General features: G+C 42.2%; 1 protein-coding gene across 1 annotated transcript in view; it reads left to right on the forward strand.

Moving 5' to 3' along the window:
• HUWE1 (HECT, UBA and WWE domain containing E3 ubiquitin protein ligase 1) overlaps positions 1 to 23,417 on the forward strand; it is a 101,247-nt gene that overhangs the window by 52,977 nt on the left and 24,853 nt on the right. The window contains exons 25-49 of the mRNA XM_083356717.1: positions 4,233 to 4,478; positions 4,748 to 4,881; positions 5,589 to 5,689; positions 6,332 to 6,526; positions 7,723 to 7,939; positions 8,100 to 8,222; positions 9,629 to 9,863; positions 10,302 to 10,532; positions 10,671 to 10,817; positions 11,413 to 11,508; positions 12,634 to 12,903; positions 13,740 to 13,892; positions 15,199 to 15,326; positions 16,084 to 16,165; positions 17,258 to 17,434; positions 17,527 to 17,686; positions 17,784 to 18,142; positions 19,814 to 20,009; positions 20,288 to 20,455; positions 20,827 to 20,972; positions 21,137 to 21,203; positions 21,593 to 21,807; positions 22,023 to 22,234; positions 22,696 to 22,878; positions 23,168 to 23,340. Of these exons, the coding sequence (XP_083212843.1) occupies positions 4,233 to 4,478; positions 4,748 to 4,881; positions 5,589 to 5,689; positions 6,332 to 6,526; positions 7,723 to 7,939; positions 8,100 to 8,222; positions 9,629 to 9,863; positions 10,302 to 10,532; positions 10,671 to 10,817; positions 11,413 to 11,508; positions 12,634 to 12,903; positions 13,740 to 13,892; positions 15,199 to 15,326; positions 16,084 to 16,165; positions 17,258 to 17,434; positions 17,527 to 17,686; positions 17,784 to 18,142; positions 19,814 to 20,009; positions 20,288 to 20,455; positions 20,827 to 20,972; positions 21,137 to 21,203; positions 21,593 to 21,807; positions 22,023 to 22,234; positions 22,696 to 22,878; positions 23,168 to 23,340 (4,414 nt within the window). The remainder of the gene's footprint in view (positions 1 to 4,232; positions 4,479 to 4,747; positions 4,882 to 5,588; positions 5,690 to 6,331; positions 6,527 to 7,722; positions 7,940 to 8,099; positions 8,223 to 9,628; positions 9,864 to 10,301; positions 10,533 to 10,670; positions 10,818 to 11,412; positions 11,509 to 12,633; positions 12,904 to 13,739; positions 13,893 to 15,198; positions 15,327 to 16,083; positions 16,166 to 17,257; positions 17,435 to 17,526; positions 17,687 to 17,783; positions 18,143 to 19,813; positions 20,010 to 20,287; positions 20,456 to 20,826; positions 20,973 to 21,136; positions 21,204 to 21,592; positions 21,808 to 22,022; positions 22,235 to 22,695; positions 22,879 to 23,167; positions 23,341 to 23,417) is intronic.

Below are 23,417 nucleotides of genomic sequence, written 5' to 3' on the forward strand. Positions count from 1 at the left end.
CAACCATACTATTCACAACTGCAGTGATTCACTTAACAACTGCCTTGCTTAGCAACAGAAATTTTAGGTCCATTGTGGTGATAAGTATAGAACTGCCTGTATAAGTGAACCATCATGGAGGTCTCGCTTGTCCAGGCCAAAATGCTATTTGCCAGAACTCAAATTAAGTGTTAGAATCAGGGCATAATCCTGTAATCTTTGAATAAAATGCAATTTCTTCTGAAGATGTTTAGAGCTCTCTACTCTCCACAGATCATCTATGTGTGGAAACGTCCTGACCACAGACCAAATGTGCTGTTTCTAGGCAGGTTTGAGGTTGATCAATTTCCCCACCACTACTAATTAAGCATTAATACTCTAATTCTGCTGCTTTTACCCAGGAGCCAATGGCATTACAAAGTTCAGGGAAAAGTGAAAATGATGTTTACCCAATCATTGAACCAGCGGGTTCACTGCTTTTGTACTGGTCATAATATTGCCTCTTCATAAATCCCTTACAATTGAATAAAAGTGGGTCGGAAAAATCAAAACAATATATCAATCGATTTAGCACCATGAGTAATCGTTCCTTTGCTAAAAAACATTTTTAATATTTAACATAGATTAAATTTTATTTAGCACAGATTTTTTAAAACAACTGATTAGCAACTGTAGGGCTAACAGACTAGGTCTGTTGTGTTAATAGCATCCCAACAAGGTGGCCTACTCTGAAATTGCAAGGAGTCAGTAGGGCAGGTTCAGTGCTATTTTGTATCATTAGCAAGACTAACCTGTTCCCTCCCTTCGAACTATAGGCAGTAAGGGTGGCAAGGATAGCAAAAACAACCCACTATCTTGTGATATCATCAGGCTTGATAATGAGATTCTGTGACCAAGTCTTGCAAGCATTCCGTATGAAATGCATGCCTAGCTGAACATCTGTTTCTATTGGAATCCAGTTTCTCAAGGCAAGTGGAACACCTATAGCAATACAGGTGTTGGATGCAGAAATTTAGGCACCCCTGCCGAAATTACACATTTCATTGCATTTCTTTAAGTGATCGGCTAATGCCAGATTTACATGGTACAAAGTTAAACCTGACATCTTTCTACGAATTGGAATGCATCTTTTCTATTCATGGACAATTGTTTACAAATTCAGAATAAGAAAAAAGTAAATACCGCCTATAGGCCGTCTGTGAGGGAGATGGGCGATTAATAACTCTGATATATAAATGAAATAAATAGATGGAGAAGTTTGGATGTCCTTTCATTTAGAATATTGTCGTATCTCCTTTGGCAGAAACAGCTTCCAAACATTTCTTATGCCCAACTAAGAGTGTTCTTGTTTTTGGAATTTTTTTTTTTGTATTCTTCCTGTAAAAATAGTCTAGTTCCCGAATTACTCATAGTTCCCTTTGCATGTCCTGTGTGCTTGATATTTTCATACAGATTTCATACTGAAGAGATTTTGAAATTCATTCCAAAACTTCCCATTTCTTCTTCTATGTAGAGGCAAAAGAGCTCTGCAAGAAAGAGAGGGAGATAAATCCAAAAGCAAGTACATAACGTATGGTCAAGAGAGCCTACGCTTTTGCATACAACTGTATACAAGCAGTCCTTACTTAGCAACAACAATTGAGTCTGGCAACTCGGGTCTCTAAGCGGAAGATCACGTGACCATGACGGGCTTACAACCTCACTTCTCCTTCGGCCGTTAAGTGAAATGCCATGGTCACTAAGGGAAACATGTGACTGTGACTTAAGTTACTAACTCTGCTTGTCACAAGCCAGTTGTGAAGCATACAAATGGCGATCGTGTGATTGCAGAAGGCTGTTTTTCTACACTGTTGTAACTTTGAATAGTCACTAAATAAGGTGGTTGGTAAGCAAGGACTACCTGAATTCATAATTATTGCATGTTGTTCTAAAAGGAATAGTGATATAACACCTGGACCTCCTACCATTCTCCAGTTTGGGTTTATAGTGGCTGGTCACTAGTACATTGTGTATCCTATTGCTTATCCTTAAGAATATGCTTTCATATGTGCTAAGCAAAGATGCTGTGAATTTTAATAGGTAAGATTAAAGTTGAATTTTTGTATCCTAGGGCAGTGTAAATGTCCCAGGAATTTACTGTTCAGCTACACATAGCTGCTGTATTTTCTTCAGGTTTCCAAGTATAAAGGCTTATTTGGCTTTAAAATAACAGATTGACACTTGTGGATCAAGAAAATGTGCACTACAATGGCAATCTATAGATCTGTACGTCCACCTATAGCAGGCATGTCAAATTCCCAACATCATGTGACGTATCGGGATTTTTTTCCCCATTGCCGGCAATGGGGTGGGCCTGACCTATAGGGTCATATCTTTCCATAAACTTTTGATATAGCCGTTGATATGATTACTGTACTTCACTGAGAAGGATATTTTTAGGAATGCAGTTTGGCTTTGATTGTCTCTGTCGGCATGTGCAACATTTTCTCTTCAGGAAGTCCATATTTTAGTGGGCAATTTTGGAATGACAAGTAATTAAATTTGGTAATTCATACACTCTTAGGACAGTGAACTGTGGCATTATTTCCTTTTTCTTCAATCAGTGACTCATCATTTCAAATCTGAATTTGGGTTTTATGTATGATTGTTTATCATAAGTGGGCTGTTTCTTTACAGATCCATTCATGTCTTTGATTTACAACTGTTTGTTCAGTTGAACAAACTGAAGAAGCTTGAATGAGAAATGAAACATCTTAAAGAAAAATCGGAAAGTTCAGTTTGCCTTTTAAAAAAATCACCTTTGAGTCAAGGACTACTTGTACAATCACATAGTCAGAAAGGAATCAATATGTAGTAAATCAAAGATTCTGTCCTGTCACAGACAGGGTTTATGCATTATATTGGTTGGAAGCCATAATTTATCTTCTTTCCTTGCTGCGGGAGCTACAGAAAGTAGGGTCAGACATATTATGATACCACTAGCGTAGGTGAAATTGAAATCCTTGGATACTTTATTGGTTTGGGGGTTTATGGGGTACTTAAGAGGCAAATAGGTACTTTAAACACATAAACAAGGTACCTTCCATCCCTTAACAACCTCCCTCCAACAGGAAACAGGAAGTTTTCAAGGTGATCTATGGTGGCTGATTTTTTCCCCCCAAAGTTACTTCTTGATGCAGGTTCTCTACTTGGAGGTCATTCAGGACTCACAGCTCCTACCAGATAAGTAGATGAAAGCTGTGGCCAAGATGGCCTATGCCCGACTTTGGCTGATGCTTCAGTTGCGGCCTTACCTGGGACAAGAAGACTTGGCTAGAGTTAACTCATGCCCTCATCACTACTTGATTAGACTACAGTAACATGCTCTACTTGAAGAGTATTTGGAAACCACAGTTTATCCAGAATGCAGTAATGCACGTATCTTGGGGCTCCCTGTTTTGGGAGTGTATAACACTGATTTTGTGGGTCCTGCATTAGTAGCCAATTAGTTTGTGGGTCCAGTTTGGATCTGTTTTGGTTAGTCCAAATCAATCAGATCTATTAGGAAAAAGCTGCTAAAAATCCCATTGAAGTGAGAACGTGCTGTTTTTTGTAGTAGTACTGACACTGACATTGTTCTTGTTGAGATCAGACTAACTCCCACTCCATAGGGTTGGTTTTTTTTGAAAACTAATGAAAATCAGTGTTTTCAAATAGCCTTCTCCTAATTTGTTGGTGCCAGCATTTTTTCTTCTTATTTTACTATTCTGTTGTGTTTTTATTTTTGTAACTGATACTTTAAACCACTTTTTTTTCTATTTAAGCCGCCAACATTCTTAGAAATGTCAGATAAATAAATAAATATTCTAGGATTTCTGGGGCCCCAAATGGGATATCCGGTCATGACACCTGGGAGGCATAAACTGTTAATCCCAGCTATAGTGGGGTGTGGACCTCTATGTAGCTGTTGTTTTTGCGTGTGGCATAAGTTGGTTGAATGTGGATGTTGAGTGAATATGGAGAAGTGTTAGTGTGGTTAGTAAGATAATATTTTTTAAAAAGAAAACTACTGATTTTGAACATCAACTTGTTCAGTGTATGAATACAATATATACGAAGGCAAGAGAAAGAGTGTTGATGGATGTTTAAGTAAACCATGAGTCATGACTTTAAACAACATCGTGGATTAGAGTTTGGAACGGTGTGTGAGGCAAAGACTTACGTATTATCAGAGGATTTGATGGATTACACTAGTTCTGTTTTCTGTATCCTAGACACTGTCTCATGAGCCAAAAGTGCTGCAAGAAGGGTTGCTTCAACTGGATTCCATCCTTTCTTCCTTGGAGCCTTTGCACCGACCCATCGAGGAACCTGGTGGTTCGGTCCTGTTGCGGGAATTGGCGTGTGCTGGCAATGTAGCTGATGCTACTCTGTCTGCTCAGGCCACACCCTTACTCCATGCCCTGACAGCGGCCCATGCTTACATCATGATGTTTGTGCATACTTGCCGTGTAGGACAAGTAAGAATTGCTTTTTGGCTCCTTCCTTCCTTCCTTTCTTTCTTTCTTTCTTTCTTTCTTTCTTTCTTTCTTTCTTTCTTTCTTTCTTTCTTTCTTCCTTCCTTCCTTCCTTCCTTCCTTCCTTCCTTCCTTCCTTCCTTCCTTCCTTCCTTCCTTTCTTTCTTTCTTTCTTTCTTTCTTTCTTTCTTTCTTTCTCTGTCTTAATGCTGCTTGATGTCACCGATGCCAAATTCAGTTGTTCAGCAACATGTTTTCTCTTCCATTTACAGAGTGAAATTAGAGCCATCTCAGTAAACCAGTGGGGTTCACAATTGGGTCTGAGCGTGCTGAGCAAGCTGAGCCAGCTGTACTGTTCACTAGTGTGGGAAAGTACTGTGCTGCTGTCATTGTGCACACCAAACAGGTATGGGCACATGATAGATGTGAAACCTACTTTGCTGGTGGTATAAAATTGCTGGGCTGGAGATGGATAGAGAAACTGTGCTTATTTATAATTAGGCATTTGAGTCAAAAGACCCCTAGAGCAAAGGCCATAAGTTTAGCAAACAACCTCAAGTGTGTCAGCGGTTCCCTTGGGTAAAATATGGCAGGAGTTGGGGTAGTGTGCATACGGGGGTATGTTGCAGAAAGTGCCAAAGTGGAAGCCCTTGGTTCACCTTCCCTAAACGAGCAAAGACAGCATGAACTTTCTCTCCCACATCCATCACACCTTCTTGGAGCCAGTTGGTTGAGGAAGAATTCACCAATAGCTGAACTGGGTTCCAGCCATTTCATGGCTACTTTTAGTACCTCTAAGAATACTCAACCATTCCATTTCTGCTTCTTTAGCTAGGCTTCTAGTATTTAGTTGAAAGTTTTTTGAGGCTTGATTATTCATTGTGTGGAAGGGATTTGACAGGAGGCCAAATAGAAACGGAAATGGCCTAAAGTAGCTTTTGAGCCCTCAGTGGCTCATTACTAATATTGTATAGGACCCTTGGTCCCTGTGGCACTGTTGTACTTCATTCCATTGCTCCAAGTTACTATTTTTTTTCCTGTTGTGAGAGAAACCAGTCCATCTGCTAGATGCGTGCTACTTATAGCATTATCTGATCTTTCCTATGCTTGCAGTTTACCTTCAGGATGTGAATTTGGCCAGGCTGACATGCAGAAATTGGTGCCAAAGGAAGAGAAAACTGTACCAAGTGCTACCCCGGGAGCCAAAAAAGCAGGTATGGTTGGGAGGTAGATGCTCTTACCTGTTGAGTTGAGATCTGATACAAAATTTAGGTTTCCTATCCCATAAAAACTGTATTGGGGGGAGGCTATTTGGCAGAAGAAGCATTTTGCCCTTTATACCCCTGATGGCAAAGTACAGTAGCCAGCTTTCTTACCAATCTTCGTAGGCTCCTCCCATACAGCAGTGAAATTATTGTTATATTGTATGCTTTATTGAAGCAACTTCAACACTAATCAGTTTCTTATCAGACAAAAAATATTGACTTAACAAAAGAGGCTACATTTGCATATAGTCAATTTTTTTCCCATGGAAACTTATCTGTTGATGGGAAACTATCATTTAATGAGGTATTCTGGGGGAGTTTGACAGTTCATTTGAAATTAATGCTCCTGCCTTGCTCTTTTGATCCCCTATACAGTTTTGCTTATCTTCTCTCTCAAACCCCACACTTAGTCTGCCTATTATACGGAGTCTTTCCAGCTTCTAAAGATTTCTATGCTTGTAGTGGTGATTCCATTAGGTTCTATTGATATTTGAATTAATGAACAGTTTAGTTCCTCCCAAATGAAATTGTGGGAAATAGGCTGGCAGAAGGATCTTCGAATGGATAATTTATCGGCATTACTTTTTGCAGATGGTGAACCAGAAGCAGTGGGAGCTGGAACCATGGAGGCTTCTGCCCAAGGCCTGCTAGAAGGAATTGGCCTGGATGGTGACACCCTGGCACCAATGGAAACTGATGAACCTAGTTCTTCTGATCCCAAGGGGAAGTCCAAAATAACCCCAGCCATGGCAGCTCGGATCAAGCAGATCAAACCCCTTCTATCAGGTGAAGAAGGGGAAAAAAAATCTGTTGGAATTGGTTCAGAAAAAAGAGGAGAGCTTTTGAATGGAATGCAGTACCTATGATTAGAGAACTCTAACTACAGTTCTGTTTTGTGACTTCCCTTCCCTTTCCAGATTTGTAAAGATAAAGGCTTAGAATGTGATTCTTTGCTAGTATAAAATGTAAAGGTTCCCCCGCACATGCGTGCTAGTCGTTTCCGACTCTAGGGGCCGGTGCTCATCTCCGTTCCAAAGCCGAAGAGCCAGCGCTTGTCCGAGGACGTCTCTGTGGTCATGTGGCCGGCATGACTGGACGCCAAAGGCGCACGGAACGCTGTTTGCTAGTATAGCTATATTAAAATTCTGGAATAAATTTTTATGAGAGAAGTCGACAACTTTTCTGGAGCAATGAGCACATTTTGAATATTGAGAGCATATTGTGAGTTCTCTTACTGGTTGCCCTGACTAGGAAGCTTCTGTAGTAACAACATGGCTGTTATGATGAATCCTAGCCAATTATAGCACAGTTTATAAGAAAACAAAATAACGAGTTGCTGCTTACTGTATTCTCTAGTCTTCTAGAACAGGGGTGTCAAACTCAATTTCATTGAGGGCCGCATCAGCATTGCAGTTGCCCTCAGGGGGCCGGGTGGGTGTGGCCTGGGTGGGTGTGGCCTGGGTGGGCATGGCTAGAGTGCGTATGGCCTACTGGGTGGGCGTGGCCAGCTCTACATCGTTCGCATCAAGGGTGCCTATGGGGGCCTGGGCAGGAGTGGGACAGATCTGGGGGTCTCTGGCAGGAGGAGGGTCTCTGGGCCAGGGCCAAGGCAGTGGGGGCCGTTCCCTCACTGTTTCCAGGATGGCTTCGCGGGCCACATGAAACCACTTCGCGGGCCGGATCCGGCCCCCGGGCCTTGTGTTTGACATGTCTGCTCTAGAACCTGCCTTTGCTGCTTTCTTCCAAGCAAGTCAGTATACAGTATTTCCAAGTGTTGAACTACAGCCATGCATCATTTTGATTTTCCAAGAATACGTGTGAGCCTTTTGTGAAGCCAAATTCTTCATCTTACAGATAAAGAGACTTGAGACAGAGAATCTGCTTTGAAGCGTATCACTTTTCCTGCTTGTTTGTAATAACATAACATTGAATTTATTCTCTCTCTCTCTCTGTCTGTCTGTCTGTCTCTTTCTCTCTCTCAGCATCTTCTAGGTTAGGACGTGCTTTGGCAGAATTATTTGGGTTGTTGGTCAAACTCTGTGTTGGTTCTCCAGTAAGACAACGTAGGAGCCATCATGCTGCCAGCACCACTACTGCTCCCACTCCTGCTGCTCGCTCAACAGCTTCAGCACTCACCAAACTACTCACTAAGGGGCTTTCCTGGCAACCCCCTCCCTATACACCCACTCCTCGCTTCCGGTAAGTCCTGCTGATCACTAATTCGGGTTCATCCTACAATGCTTGTGGTAAGGGGAAAGCCTATCCTAGACTTCACAGACAATAATGTTTTGCTACATTTTGCAAAATCAGCAGCAGGGTTTTGAGTTTGCTTGATTAACAGAATTGTTTTTGCTTTTAGTTTGACTTTTTTCATCTGTTCTGTCGGTTTCACCTCACCGATGCTGTTTGATGAGAGAAAATATCCTTACCACCTGATGCTGCAAAAATTCTTGTGCTCTGGAGGCCACAATGCTCTTTTTGAGTAAGTTGCATGCTGGTTTATTTGGACTATGAAATATTTCATTAGCTAATCATGGTCTTTGAAATTCAAACACTTGGAATGAAACAGGCAGTTAAAAAAATGCAAAGCACAGCTGTTGCGTCCCTTCTAGAATGAGTCCAATAAATTTTTGTTTAATCGGTTTAAAAAGGCAGCAATCTATTGCTGCTTGGCAGATTTTAGATAAGAATATGCCTCTCAGAAAAGGTGCTGAGAGTTCCACTAGCCTTGTGGAGTTTCTCAAACTGGAAGAAATATAGCTTATGAGCCAATTGATAACAAGAGTTTGATGGATACGAATACCTGTTTTGAAAAGCATTGAGCCAACCTTTGAAAGGATTATGGTAGTGTATATAGTTCTTTTGGTACAAAAGATGCTATGCAGGTAAAAGATAACAGACCAGATAAAACTCATCACAGCGTAGTCATCAGAGTTCTCTGGAACAACCTGACATAGACCATGGCAACAACTACAGAAGACTTCGTTATTTCAAATGATGCATTGCAGTAGAATAATTGTAAGATGAGGACATCAATGAAAATAGGGTTGTCATGGGCTAAGCATACAATTTCAGAAATAAAAAGGGTAGGTAGAGTGAATGGACAATTGGCGTTGTGTGGATTGTCCTTTCCTTTTATTCAGGCCGAACTGATTCTTAGCTTTAGAAAGGCATCCTGTGGTCCAGCTCTCGCTTATCCAGTGGTTTGCTGGCCATCAGAGGAGCTAATGGATCTGATACGGCAGCAGTTGCTGGCATTGGGCTAGGAGACTTGGAATGGCAAGTGCATGGTGGAATGTGGCAGCAGTTGAGATAGTGGACCCTTCAGCTCTGAAGCAGCCACAGAATTAACTGCATTGACTGCTTGTTCCACAAAGACATTCTCAAATGAAAGTAAACGTGAACTGGGCATCTGTTAAATGGGAACATATCAAAACAATTTTTGTCCTAGCTAAGATTCACAGAGTTGTTATATAAGGATATGACTTAGAAAAGGGGAATCTTTTGAAAAGGGGGAATAAATCAGAAAAATGTATGACATTACCAATGTGATAGTTGGAATAAAATCGTATTTTTAAAAGCACCTCGTATAGATACTGCATTGCCCCAAATCCTTATATTTCAATCACAGAGCATTATTGGGAATTAAAGCCAGCTCCGTTCTTGACCCCTGAATGTGACAACAGTGAGAAAGATTTATCAGTAATGATTCACGATTGTGAGAAACGTGGAGGCAGCACAAGATGATCTAGAAAAATTCCTTCGGATCAGCGGTGCAGTTGGTAGAAGGGCTCCAGGGCAGGGATATAACCTTGGTAGGATTGTGTAGGAAAAAATAATAACTGCATGCTTAACAGGTATAATCACTTCACATCCCACCCTCCCCAGGACTTTCAACTGGGCCCTTTCTATGGGAGGCAAAGTTCCAGTTGCTGAAGGATTGGAACACCCGGATTTGCCTGACGGCACAGGCGAGTTTCTGGATGCCTGGCTCATGCTGGTGGAGAAAATGGTGAATCCTACCACAGTGCTGGAATCTCCCCATTCCTTGCCTGCAAAGCTACCAGGTGGGCAGAACTACCTGCAATTCAGTGCTTTGCGTTTCCTTGTGGTAACGCAGAAGGTGAGTAGTTGCAGTTTCTCTTTTTTTTTCCGTTTTCAGATCAAAGGTTATATGGAAGTGAAATATATAGAACTATATATGCTGTTACACCAGCTGCTGCTGTAATGTGACTGCTATAGCAGAAACTCTTTGTGATCAGTCTAAATAAGAATCTGTTACCTTGTGGTCTAAAACAGCCGATCTATCTTGTTTTGTTGTTCAAAATGTTACCGAAATCCCAACTTATTCGCATTTAATGTTTGCCCATACATATCCCTTGTATAATTGTATCTTATTCTGTCTTATATGTGTAGAATGCACTATGTGATGCATTCTAACCTCTCCCCTTTATAAGTGATTTCTGTATCCAGAAACTGCAAAATTCTACCATTTCTGACTTTCCAAGGAGGAAAGCCCACGTAGGGCTACCTTTGCTAGCTTTTCTCCTCTGTTGTGCAGGCAGCCTTCACTTGCATCAAAAACCTATGGAACCGTAAGCCACTGAAAGTATATGGAGGACGCATGGCAGAGTCCATGTTAGCTATCCTGTGTCACATCCTGCGTGGAGAACCAGTTATCCGTGAGCGTCTTGGCAAGGAGAAAGAGGGAGCACGCAGTGAGGAAGAGGCAGGCCAAGAAGAGGGTGGTGCCCGAAGGGAGCCACAAGTGAACCAGCAGCAGCTCCAGCAGGTAGAAACCATTCCATTATTTTAGAGCTTTGCAAACGTTGCATTCTTGTTTTAAGCCCTTTTCCTTGGGGGATGTAGTTGACTTTTAAACTGAGTCTTCTGGTTGTCTTCTGCTTGCATATCCAATCCCTTTATGAAGTTTTCTGCCTCTGCCTATTTTCAGCTGATGGACATGGGCTTTACACGAGAGCATGCTATGGAAGCTCTGTTGAACACCAGTACCATGGAACAAGCCACAGAGTATCTTCTGACACATCCTCCACCCCTTATGGGTGGGGTTGTAAGGGTGAGGCAATCTAGCAGTTTAAGATTATTTGACATAGAAATTTCTTAACTTCCTTTATTCTAGATCATTCATTCCCCATCTTTGTTCTTTTGAAAGCTGCATTGCTTTGGAATTGGGGGGCCCACCTGTTATTGATGAATGGGCCTTAAGCCAGCTGCAAGCAGAGCCAAAAAGGGGTGGGACAGATAATGTTTTCTCCTTTTGATGTATCTTTTTTTTTTGCTTTGAATCTTTTTCATTTTTATCACAACAGTTAAGCTAGATTGCTCTTCCCAGAGTCTAAACTGATTGTGTAGATGTCAGGGTTGTGGCAGGAGTTGCTCCCGTCCCATTCTAGATACTGATAAAATAAGCCTTCACTCCCCAATTGTAAAAGATGAAATATGCAATCATCAGTTAATTAATTACTATGATTCTGATGCTTTTAGCTTAGAAAATATTTTTGACGAGTGTATACAAAAGAGAGCTCTACTCCCACCCGAATGTTACAATTTTAGATTCATGCAAATGTCTAGTTTCCTTTCGGGTGCAGATTAAGTTGGATTCCAGTAGCCAGTCACTAATACTCCAGACCTGTTTGTGGGTTGTCTGGCAGGATCTCAGCATGTCTGAAGAAGATCAGATGATGAGGGCCATTGCTATGTCCCTGGGACAAGACATCCCCATGGACCAAAGGGCTGAATCCCCAGAGGTAATAACAAAAACCCTTCATATTGTGATTTTTTTCTTATCTCTGCATGTCTTGTTGTAATCCTAATCCTTGACATCGTTATTTTAAAACAACGTATAATTCATATTAAAGTAACACCCAAATATGTAAGCTGTTCTTCAATTTTAAAATTAGATCTCTTCAGTACTGCTTGATCTTTTGCAGTCATATGTTTTTAGCAACATTTTTTGGGTTTTTAGTAATCTTGAAGCCTGCAATTGTACCAAAATCATTTCAGTTTTTCATTAAAAACCCTGTACCTTTCAGAGTCCTATAAAATGAAAACCCAATCACCAGCAAAAACTTTCAGTTTAAAGGACTTGTTATTAATTTTTAGACCCATTGTATTTTTTCTCTTGTCTAATATCTCTATTTAAAATTTCAAGAACCAACCTAAACAACAAAGGGACAACCTTGTTTTGTCCCTTTCTGAATATCACATGGTTTAGTCAAATCACCATTCAATTTTTTCAAAATGTACTGTATATATCAGCTTGATTCTATGAAGAAAACTCTCACCAAAGTCCATATCTTCCAGAAGCCCTAACAAGGAGTCAAGCAAATATTAGAAGAATATCCCAATGTTTCAATTTAGATATAGCTCCAGAAATAGTCTCCAAAGAAGAAGTACTTATCTGTTCCAAGCAGTGTCTTTCTTTAGCTTCAGAGAAGAATAAATCCAAAATATGATTTAGAAATGAGGTTGTTCCCAGCATCCATATATAAGGCCACATCACAGCTGAGAAGTCGATGGGAACCACTGCCCCCATTGCTCAACTCACAAGCCAGTTGAGAAAACCTCCATTTCTGTAAGTCACTGGCAAGGAGCAACAGTCCTGCTGGGGTCATATGGTTTCCTCTTTCTGTCCAGAGGAAGGAAGAAGCCCCCCCCCCTTTTTTTTTTTGCAGGATGCAAAACAACCTGTGACAATGTTTCTGAGAGCATTGGAGGCATCTTCACTGCCATTTTCCCTACCGAAAGGCTTTCCACCAACAATTTTTAATGATCTGCCATGTAGGAGAGATAAAGGAGGCAAGTCAGTTTTCATGCTGTAAAATGCCCCAAACCATTTTTTTTAAACCAGTGATTTCTTTCTTTCTTTCTAGGAAGCTGCTTGTCGGAAAGAAGAAGAAGAACGCAAGGCTCGAGAGAAACAGGAAGAAGAGGAAGCCAAGTGTCTGGAGAAGTTCCAGGATGCAGAACCTCTTGAGCAAGAAGAGTTGCACAACTTCACTGACACAATGCTACCTGGCTGCTTTCACCTGCTGGATGAGCTCCCGGATACAGTGTACCGTGTCTGTGACCTCATTATGACTGCCATCAAACGTAATGGAGCTGATTATAGAGATATGATCCTCAAACAAGTTGTCAATCAGGTGGATTATATTTTTATGCTAAGAAAGCATTGGATCTGTGTTTTCTTAAGATACTTTTGGAGGAAAAAGATACCTTTCCAGGAGCTTTTGATTCTAGTTGGTTACATCTTTAGCCAAAACCATACCTCCTTGAGCCTAATGAGGATTATATCCCATAACGCCTTGAGTATCTGGACCAGACTGTTTTTATTTTCTCTGCATACTAGATCAGATTAATATAATAAGCTATAAACTTTGGGTTGAGTTGGAGTTTATGTTTTGGGATCTTACGTGGCAAGTGATCCAGATACCTTCTTTATTTGCAGTTTTGTTGCTCATGTTTTCACATGTCCATGCTTTTGGAAGATTTGGTGGGGGTGTTTGTGTATGTTTATATATTTTACTTATTCATTGGTAAAGTATTTTTTTCAAGGCCTAAAGATTCATAGTTAAGCTAAACAAACATCCACCACTTATATGATTTTTGGAGCAATACAGGTGTAAAAATTTATATTCAGGAAAAATTAATCCAGTGATAAGTACGTAGTTGATGACAAACCAAAATGCATGTTTGTTAAATATAATGGTATAAGCATGATATTTATCTTTCACAATTAGCAAAAAAAAATATCTACTTCTATCTTGGGAAACATATTTAAAGTAATGATCAGACTGAAATAAAAATACTAGAAGATCCAAGGTGAAAAATCTGGTAAGCATAGCATTCAGTTCTGGGTACTGTGTAAATTGAAAAGTAATTTCATTAATAAAACAGGAACATAGCTCATAAAGGACTCAGATATGATCCTGCTGATTGGCTTCTCAGTGCCACTGATAATAAACTTTTCCTTTGGCAGGTGTGGGAAGCTGCTGACGTCCTCATCAAGGCAGCTCTGCCTCTCACCACAAGTGATACAAAGACTGTCTCTGAATGGATTAGCCAGATGGCTACACTACCTCAGGCCTCCAACCTGGCCACACGAATCCTGCTATTAACTTTACTATTTGAGGTGAGACTGATATCTATGGTTTGAGCTCAAGAAAGGAGCTTTAAGGTGGTGCCAGCACTAGAGAAAGTGCATGCGTGCACAGCAGATCCAAGACATTTTTTCCACTTTGGATCCAGTAGCTGTCTCTCACTCCTATCTTGGGAAGATTGGCTGGGAAGTGGTAGGGGTGAGCAAGATACAACATTTTAACAGTTTACATGTTCTATAGTAGACAGTAGCTTAAGACGTGTGTGTGCACGTGGCTAATTGTCGTCTTGCTATTTCATTGTACCGATTGCTACATTTCTTTTCAGAATTTAAAGCATAGATGAGACCACTTAATTCTGCATGTTTTTGTTAGCTGCTTTATTCACCCAAAGCCATCTTTTTCAGTACTGAATGTGACAGTGAAGAATCACACAATGTCAGCTCTTCAGCTGCTTATGGATAGAATATGGAGTTTACTCTAAACTTCTGCAATAACTTTTAAGTTAATTTCTCTGCAAAGAAAAAGTCAATTTTTGGAGCCAGGATGCCTTTAATTAATTTAATTAAGATGATATCTAGAATTCTACTTATTGTAATAGAAATAGGCAACTTGTACCCTCTAGGTCAGGGGGTGTCAAACTGCCGGCCTGTGGGCCGGACGCGTCACGAAGAAACCGCGCCCACCCCATTGCTGAAAATGGGGGAAAAGTTCCGAAACGTCATGTGACGTCGCGAGTTTGACATGCCTGCTCTAGGTGTTTTGGCCTGCAGCTATCGTTGGCTTATCATTGGCCATGGTGACAAGAATGAATGGTAGTTGAGTTCTAAAGTACCCAGTGACATCAGCTTTGCCCATTTAAAGCATATGTAAGCAATTCCTTTTGAAATCAGGTAGATGGCAGCATTTTCTATAGAAGAGTAATTGCTTGGCAGTATGAAAGTTCTAAACAATGAAATGTTGTCCACTTCTTATTTAAGTGTTCAGGTTACTATATTTGTTATTTTAGTGAACATTTTCAGATCAAAAAGTATAAAATAAATTAACAAACCCAAAGGGAGAGAAGAAAGAACTGTAGACTGCATTCCGTGTCAACCTAATTTGATGAGTTTATCTCCCCTCCCCCCCCCCCCCCCCCCCCGCTTCCTCCCCGGCATATGAACTAAAGGCCTGTGCAGTAAAGTGCATTTTAATTTTTAAGGCTACAAATCTTGAATTCTATTTTTGTTGTCTATCATAGTTGAAAACTTTATTTTTTAAATTCAGTGGTGAACGCTTTATCTAGACTACTTCCTCTCAACTGCCCGGGTGCTGATCTTTTCCCTTTTAACTTGTCGACAGGAGTTGAAGTTGCCATGTGCTCGCGTAGTAGAATCAAGTGGTATTCTCAATGTTTTGATAAAACTGTTGGAAGTGGTACAGCCTTGCCTCCAAGCTGCCAAAGAACAAAAAGAAGTGCAGACACCAAAGTAAGTAACAAGTAATAGACTAGAATTGGAAACCCCTAACCTTGTTTCAGCTTTCAAAGTTTATGCTGTACTGAGGCTTTGCCTCTGACTCGTTTGCGCTTTGATGGTGGATTTCAGTTTGATAATTGTATTTGTGATGATTTAGTAACGTAGAATGCAAACTAGGGCTGGATGGGGGTTTCTGCCTGCTGTCAGTCTTTGGAGTTCCATGCTTTTTCCATCAAGCTGGCCTGAAAGGTGGAAAGGTCAGAAGGCCTTGGCAATATTGGCAGAGTTACAATCTTATATAGGTTTTGTTGTTGTTTTTTTAATTCCATTTATATCCTGCCCTTCTCCGAAGACTCAGGGCGGCTTACAAGCTTAGCAGTAGCCTTCATTCTATGTATATGCCTGCTTATTAGGGCTTTCACACACACACACACACACACACACACACACACACACACACACACCAAGCGGCATTATTACAAAGTCAGCTTAATTGCCCCCAACAATCTGGGTCTTCATTTTACCTACCTCGGAAGGATGGAAGGCTGAGTCAACCTTGAGCCTGGTGGGACTCGAACCTGCACTCATTGCAGGCAGCTGGTGTTACTTAAGGAGGCATTAGCCCACGGCTCCACCAAGGCAACACCTTAGTCTGAACCAGATCTATTTAGTGAGATTGTTTTTTAATGCATTTGCACAGAAAGTCATTTTTTTATAGATTAAAAATTAATTTCCTGCTTTTCCTGGCATTATCCATTTTCTCCTATAGGTGGATCACCCCAGTACTGCTGTTAATTGACTTCTATGAGAAAACAGCTATCTCCTCCAAGAGAAGAGCCCAAATGAACAAGGTATGAGCCCAGATGGTTTCAGAGGAATTGGAAGTTCTCGTTGGGAAAAAAAAAAGATTCTGGCTCTTGAAGTGGTAAAAACATTCAGATTGCTTAAGCCTTTATGCTAATTTCCCACAAAGTACCGATAGAAGAGAATATTTGTGGCTGAGGATTGCCACACTGCTAAGGTGGAACGTGTGAATGTGGATTGTAAAATTGGGAGGACAATTCTATCATACTGATGATAGCTTCCATATTTTCTTCTGTGCTGATTCCATTTGTTTTATATCATCCTGCATTTTCCATCATGCTTTTAATCTGAAATGGTGCCTTGCCGTATGTCCTCTTTGTACCTCACACTCAATCCAGAGTCTTATCATTGTTAGAACTGGCTTCCTTTGCTGGGGGAAGGCTGAATAGTGTGTAGTTTTAGAGATACACTACACGTAGGAATCTGGAGTAAGCTGCCTGGCATACAGTGCATGATAAAGAAGCAGTATCCAAATTCAGATTTGACGATAGCTTATGTTCCTAACAATACCTGCATTCCATTGCCATTCCAATTTTAAATTAAAACTTGCATGAAATACGTTGCCTCATGTCTGAATAGTTGCCTTGCTTCATAGAAGGGTTACTCTTATTCTTTCAGTCATATAACCACAATTGTAATCTCCTAGGATCGTGGTGGCGAATCTATGGCACACGTGCCACAGGTGACACACAGAACCCTCTGTGGGCACGCACGCCGTCACCCCAGTCCTACGGCTTCAGCTGGGTTTTATAAAACCTTTTCGATTTAGGCCTCCGCTGCCATGTGCAAAAAAAAAAAAAGAATCAATCAATCAGTTTCAACTTCTCGCGGGGAAAAATAAAAGATCTCGCAAAGTTGGAATTGATTGATTGAACTTTTTAGTCCCACCCAGTCTGCGGTTACCACCGCAGCCACGCCCTCCAGGCACCCGATGATACATAAGTGGGTTTTGGGTTGCAGTTTGGGCACAGAGTCTCTACAAGGTTCACCATCACTGTCCTAGGACTTGTTTTTGAGTTAGGCGTGCCTAGAATTGTACGTAGGGTACATCTAATAGTCTGCTATTTTTTTCTCTCCAGTACCTTCAGGCTAATGGCAACAATTGGCGTTGGTTTGATGATCGTTCGGGCCGATGGTGCAGCTATAGCGCAAGTAATAATAGCACTATTGACACAGCTTGGAAAGCAGGAGAGACCAGTGTTCGTTTCACTGCTGGCCGGCGGCGCTACACGGTGCAGTTCACCACAATGGTGCAGGTATAAGCTTTCCATTCTCTGCTCAGACGTTTGGATTTGGGACAAGCGCGTGGGGTGATTCTAACCTCCTGGTGTGTTTCCTGTATGCAAAGGTGAATGAAGAAACCGGAAACAGGAGGCCAGTAATGCTGACCTTGCTCAGGGTTCCCCGGCTTAGCAAGACCCTGAAGGAAAGTAATGGACAAGAACTGGAGAGAACTTTGGAGGAAGGGAAAGAAATGGAGAGCAAGGTTAAGGAGGAGAAGTCAAATGGTACTACATTCCTATTCTTAGGTCTGGTTTTTTTTTTTTTACCACAAACCACAGATTGAACCTGTTCACCCACTTCTATTTTCTCTCACCCTATCAGATAGCCCTGTGCCTGCTGAGAGCCTAGCCCCGGAGAAAGAAGCACCACCAGAAGAGGCGAAGCCCTCAGAGATCCTAATCCAAGGCCTGACGGAGGAGATGGTGACGGTCTTGATCCGGGCCTGCGTGAGCATGTTGGGTGTGCCCGTGGAGCCAGACACTCTGCACGCCACCCTGCGCCTCTGCCTGCGTCTCACCCGCCACCACAAATACGCCATGATGTTTGCCGAACTCAAGAGCACGCGCATGATCCTGGGCTTAACACAGAGCTCTGGTTTCAACGGCTTCACCCCTCTTGTCACTCTGCTTTTCCGACACATCATAGAGGATCCCTGCACACTGCATCACACTATGGAAAAGGTATAGTTGGCCTTTGTGCTATCTGTGCAAGGGAAGAGGTGGAGTCATAACTGATTGCTTTCCTGGATAATTACAGGTAGTTCCCAGCTTACAACCTTCATTCAGTGACCATTTCAAAATTATGACAGTGCTGAAAAAATGGACCTACAACCGATGCCCAAAGGGGTGTCCATTGCAGAACTCCCATGGTCACATGATCAAACATGAGAGGCTTGGCAGCCCGCCTGCACTTCCCACCAGAGGGGCACTTCTGCCCCTCCTAGTCCCATCTCCTCCTCCCCCCCCCCCCAACCTCCACACACTGCTTTTGTAGCCACCCTGCTACAGCCTTGGAGGGCAGCAAGCAGTCCCAGAAATATGCAGCTTGCCCAACTCCCCGTTCTCTGCACCAGTCTTTCATCTTTTACAGCCAGGACTGAAGCAGAAGTGCCTTGCTGCCTTTGCTACTTTCTTTCCAGAACCTTTTCACTGCCTTTACTTGGGCCTTTTAAAAGCCAAGTGATCACTATGATATCTTGCTTTTCAGTTGCAGCAATTTACAATGGAAATTCCAGTCCTATTATGGTCAGTAGTTGAGGACTACCTGTAATGATGAGAAGGCCTAGCTCTCCTCAACCCTGGGGATATTAGTTCTGTATTCATAGAGTCATCATGTTGGAAAGAAAGAGGGGCATAATTTAGGCTGATGCCCTGTTCCATGTCATACAGAATGTGCAGTACAAGAAGACATAGCAGGATGGGAAGATACCTGGCAAAGAGATATTCAGCTTGTTCTTAAGCATTGTTTCCACCACTATATTTTTTATTTATTTTTATTTTAATTCCATTTATATCCCGCCCTTCTCCGAAGACTCAGGGCGGCTTACAAGCTTAGCAGTAGCCTTCATTCTATGTATATGCCTGCTTATATTCATTGATTGAGGGACACGGTGGCTCAGTGGGTTAGGACGCTGAGCTTGTCGATCAGAAGGTCAGCAGTTTGGCGGGTCGAATCCTGAGTGCCGCGTAACAGAGTGAGCGCCTGTTACTCGTCCCAGCTTCTGCCAACCTAGCAGTTCGAAAGCACGTAAAAATGCAAGTAGAAAAATAGGAACCACTCTGGTGGGAAGGTAACAGCGTTCCGTGTGCCTTTGGCGTCTAGTCATGCCGGCCACATGACCACGGAGATGTCCTCGGACAAGCGCTGGCTCTTAGGCTTTGAAACGGAGATGAGCACCGGCCCCTAGAGTCGGAAACGACTAGCACGCATGTGCGGGGGAACCTTTACCTTTACCTTTTTATATTCATTGATAAATTTCATTCTCTGGTTATCAAGTGCCCAAGGTAACCTATAGTGCAAATAGCAATCAAATATATATTCTCAGAATAATGAGGAATTCCAGATGCAGCTTGATCAAATAGTATAGAGTGAGTTCAACCCTGTCTTTCAGCAGATTCAACCTTAGAATTCATTAGCTTTTTTGGGGGGCGAGGCAACATCCCATTGCCAGTTGTAAGTTGGCTGTCCCTAATTCATATATTCATAGTTTTATTCTCTTTGTATTTCTGTATCAATGTAGATCTCGTATAAAATGATTTGAACTTCGCCTCTGTGATTCCAGCAGACTGGTCTAATGGTATTGATTTTTTCAGATCCCTTCACTCACCTTCCTCTTCCTTCCGTCATTCTAGGTTGTGCGCTCAGCAGCCACTAGTGGAGCAGGCAGCACCACTTCAGGTGTGGTGTCAGGCAGCTTGGGCTCCCGAGAGATCAATTATATCTTGCGAGTGCTGGGCCCAGCTGCCTGCCGAAATCCTGAGATCTTCACTGAGGTAGCCAACGGTTGCATTCGTATTGCCCTGCCCGCTCCCCGCGGCTCCGGAACTGGTAAGTACATCATAACTCTGCTGGTTCTCCTTCAGTGATCGGACAAGTTGTGTGTGCAGGCGTGCCAGAACCTGGATTTTGACTGTTCATGTTTGAGAAGGTGATGATCTGGATCACGGGGAAGAATTTCCGTAGTAGAGACCTTTTGTGTAAAAATCCCCCCAAAGCAGATACAAGCATAGTGAACTCTCTTCCCCTTTCCACCCTCTTTTTCCCGGTCTTGTTTGTAGTGTTGGCGGCTCTAGTTCTTTTTATTTTTTCTCCTTTTGCTCCCCAAGCGTCTGACGACGAGTTCGAGAACTTGCGGATTAAGGGCCCCAATGCTGTCCAGCTAGTGAAAACTACTCCAGTGAAACCTTCACCATTACCTGTCATACCGGATACAATCAAGGAAGTGATCTATGACATGCTGAACGCTCTGGCTGCCTACCATGCCCCTGATGAAGGTACATTACACCCTGGGACAAAATAGAAGAGAACTCTATATATGTGTGGCATCCTAGTTTTTGATTGCTGAAGCGTTCGTGCCTTTTGATTGGGAACCCTATTTATTCTACACACTTCTGCCTTTTTCCTCCAAATGTACCATATGCATTGATGAAGCCAGCCCTAATATTAACTATTCCTTTGCCCCTTGAAAGTTGGGCCTCTTAAGTGGGTTTTTTTTTTCTTCAGCAAGTCACTCAGTAAGATAAATATCTACAGTATCAATGCAATGGAAGAGGTAACTCTTGTTTTGGCCAGATGTGCAGGCTTATCAGTGCTTTCTGCTGAGAAAGTACTATCTATGGACCTGCTTTTGTTTCTCTATTTTCAGCAGACAAATCTGAACCCAAAGCGAATACTACTAATCAGGAAGTGAGCCAGATTCTGCAAGACATGGGGGACGATGTGTATCAGCAGTACCGCTCTTTGACTCGCCAGAGTAGTGATTTCGATTCTCAGACAGGCTTTGGCATCAATGTGAGTCCCTCTGATCTGCCTCTGCAGCCAACAACCAAAGTAGTTCTCTTAATGCTAGGATAACAAGTGGCATAAAAATGTGTCTGCTTGCCATGTGTGGAACTCTATCCCATTTGATGAAGTTTTAAGTCATTTCATTACGTCTTCCCATTCTTTCCCTCTAGGCTCAGGTCTTTGCTGCTGATAGCACAGCCTCCGAGATTCCTCAGTCTGGAACTCCCCAAGGTGATGGTAAGCACCCGTTTTGTTGACGATGCAATGCTTAATACCTCTGCCGGTGTATTCTCTGATGTTCCTAGGCATTGGGAAGTTTATTTGACTAAACCGATTAGCTTCAAATTGTCATTCTGTTGTAGGGGAATTTCTTGTCTTAGTAAAGATGCATCTTCTGTCTTTTTTAACCTGCTATTCCAGCATGAGATCAAATTGATACCTTAATTGGGTGCAGTCTAGCGTTCTCCAACCTACAGCTTCCAAATGTGTTGGAACTATAACTTTTTGTATTCCATATCAGTATATATATAATCATAAGGTACCAAGTATGGACAAGCTAATCTGAGATTAGATTTCTTGGGATAGCAGTTCTTCCATTGATGGATCCTTTCCTTTCTAACCTATAGCTTCTACTCCGGAAGAATCTAGAGAAAACAAGAAAGATAAGGATGGTGATAAAGCTGCAGAGGAAAACAAGCAAAAGGCTAAGGGGAGCAAGCCACTTATGCCTACCTCTACTATTCTGCGGCTCCTGGCAGAGCTTGTGCGCTCATATGTGGGCATTGCTACATTAATTGCAAACTACAGTTACACTGTGGGCCAGTCCGAACTTATAAAAGAGGTAAGAAAGTCTAAATGCACCAGACAACCATGGGCTTGGAAGCAGGGTACAAGCAAGGAAAGATGTTGAGGGCCGGTACCCTAGGTTATTCCAGGGGACAATGGAAAGCATAAATTTACAGAGAATTGTAAGTTGGGTGGTGGTGTTGGTAAGGGAAAAAGTTGGGAATACTGGGTTTTTTTCCCCCCTACTGATCTCTTACTGGAACTTTTCAGGACTGCAGTGTTTTGGCTTTTGTTCTGGACCATCTCCTGCCCCACACCCAGAATGCTGAAGACAAAGATACACCAGCCCTGGCTCGCCTCTTTCTAGCCAGTTTGGCTGCAGCCGGTAGTGGCACCGATGCCCAGGTGGCCTTGGTGAATGAGGTGAAGGCAGCCCTGGGCCGGGCATTGGCCATGACAGAAAGCACCGAGAAACATGCCAGGTGAGGAAGATGAGAAATATTTGTGCTTCCAGGTGGATCAGTACCTGAGGAAAGCTGTAGCACTGTAACTCTTAATTTCTCGCACCTGAACTAGAGGTTCAGGCATTTTTTAGCCTTTGACAGGATTTCAAGTGAAAGATATTAGTAAACTATCTTTCTTCACTATATTATAAAAATATAGGCACTGTACTTATAAAACGATATCTTAGGAGGGTGCCTTCCCATGTAGAGGTACAGGGAGAGGCTGTCCAAGAGCATGCTTTTTTGTCAGTAGCGAGAATTTAGAATGCTATTCCCAGTAAAGTTCGTAACAAATGAAACGAGTATATTTACTATGGGAAAGGAGAAAAATGCTGTTCCACAGATTTGGGGCATGACATGGTTGGATGTCCATGGTGTTGTCCCGGTAGGCACAGAAACATTGCTTTTATGTTGATTCGTGGTATCCTGTCTTACTTTAGGCTACAGGCAGTAATGTGTATCATCAGCACCATCATGGAATCCTGCCCATCCACCTCCAGCTTCTATAGCAGTGCCACAGCCAAGACACAGCACAACGGCATGAACAACATAATCCGCCTGTTCCTCAAGAAAGGGCTGGTCAATGACTTGGCCAGAGTGCCCCACAGTCTTGATCTGTCCAGGTAATTTACTCAAGAAATGGAGCAGAATTCATTCATGGCTACAGTGGTATTAAACAATTCGGTTGGAATTAAGAAATACATTTCCCCTTGGTTTCCCCTAAGATTTCTCTGTGGGAAACGTCTGGTTATTTTAGAATAGAATTAGCTGCCTTATTGAGATAACTACAGTTCTGACAATGCTCCATTTTATTAGAGATTTCTATCATATCTACATCAACTAAGGTTTATTCTCTTGATATCTGACTTTGCTCTAACTTGTACTACTGTCTATGTGTACTTTTCCCTAAAGTCCCAACATGGCCAACACAGTTAATGCTGCCTTGAAACCCCTGGAGACGTTGTCGCGTATTGTCAATCAGCCCAGCAGTCTCTTTGGTAGCAAAAGTGCCTCAAGCAAGACCAAGGCAGAGCAGGATGCTCAGGGTGTAGCACGAGATGCCAGCAGCGGTCAACAAGATGCAGGTAACGTGCCTCATCTCCATCCAAGTATTCTCCTTTAACATGGCTGTGCACGTCTACCATGTATCTCCAGTGATTTG

The sequence above is a fragment of the Vipera ursinii genome (assembly GCF_947247035.1).
Source record: "Vipera ursinii genome assembly, chromosome: 2".
NCBI classification, from domain to species: domain Eukaryota; kingdom Metazoa; phylum Chordata; class Lepidosauria; order Squamata; family Viperidae; genus Vipera; species Vipera ursinii.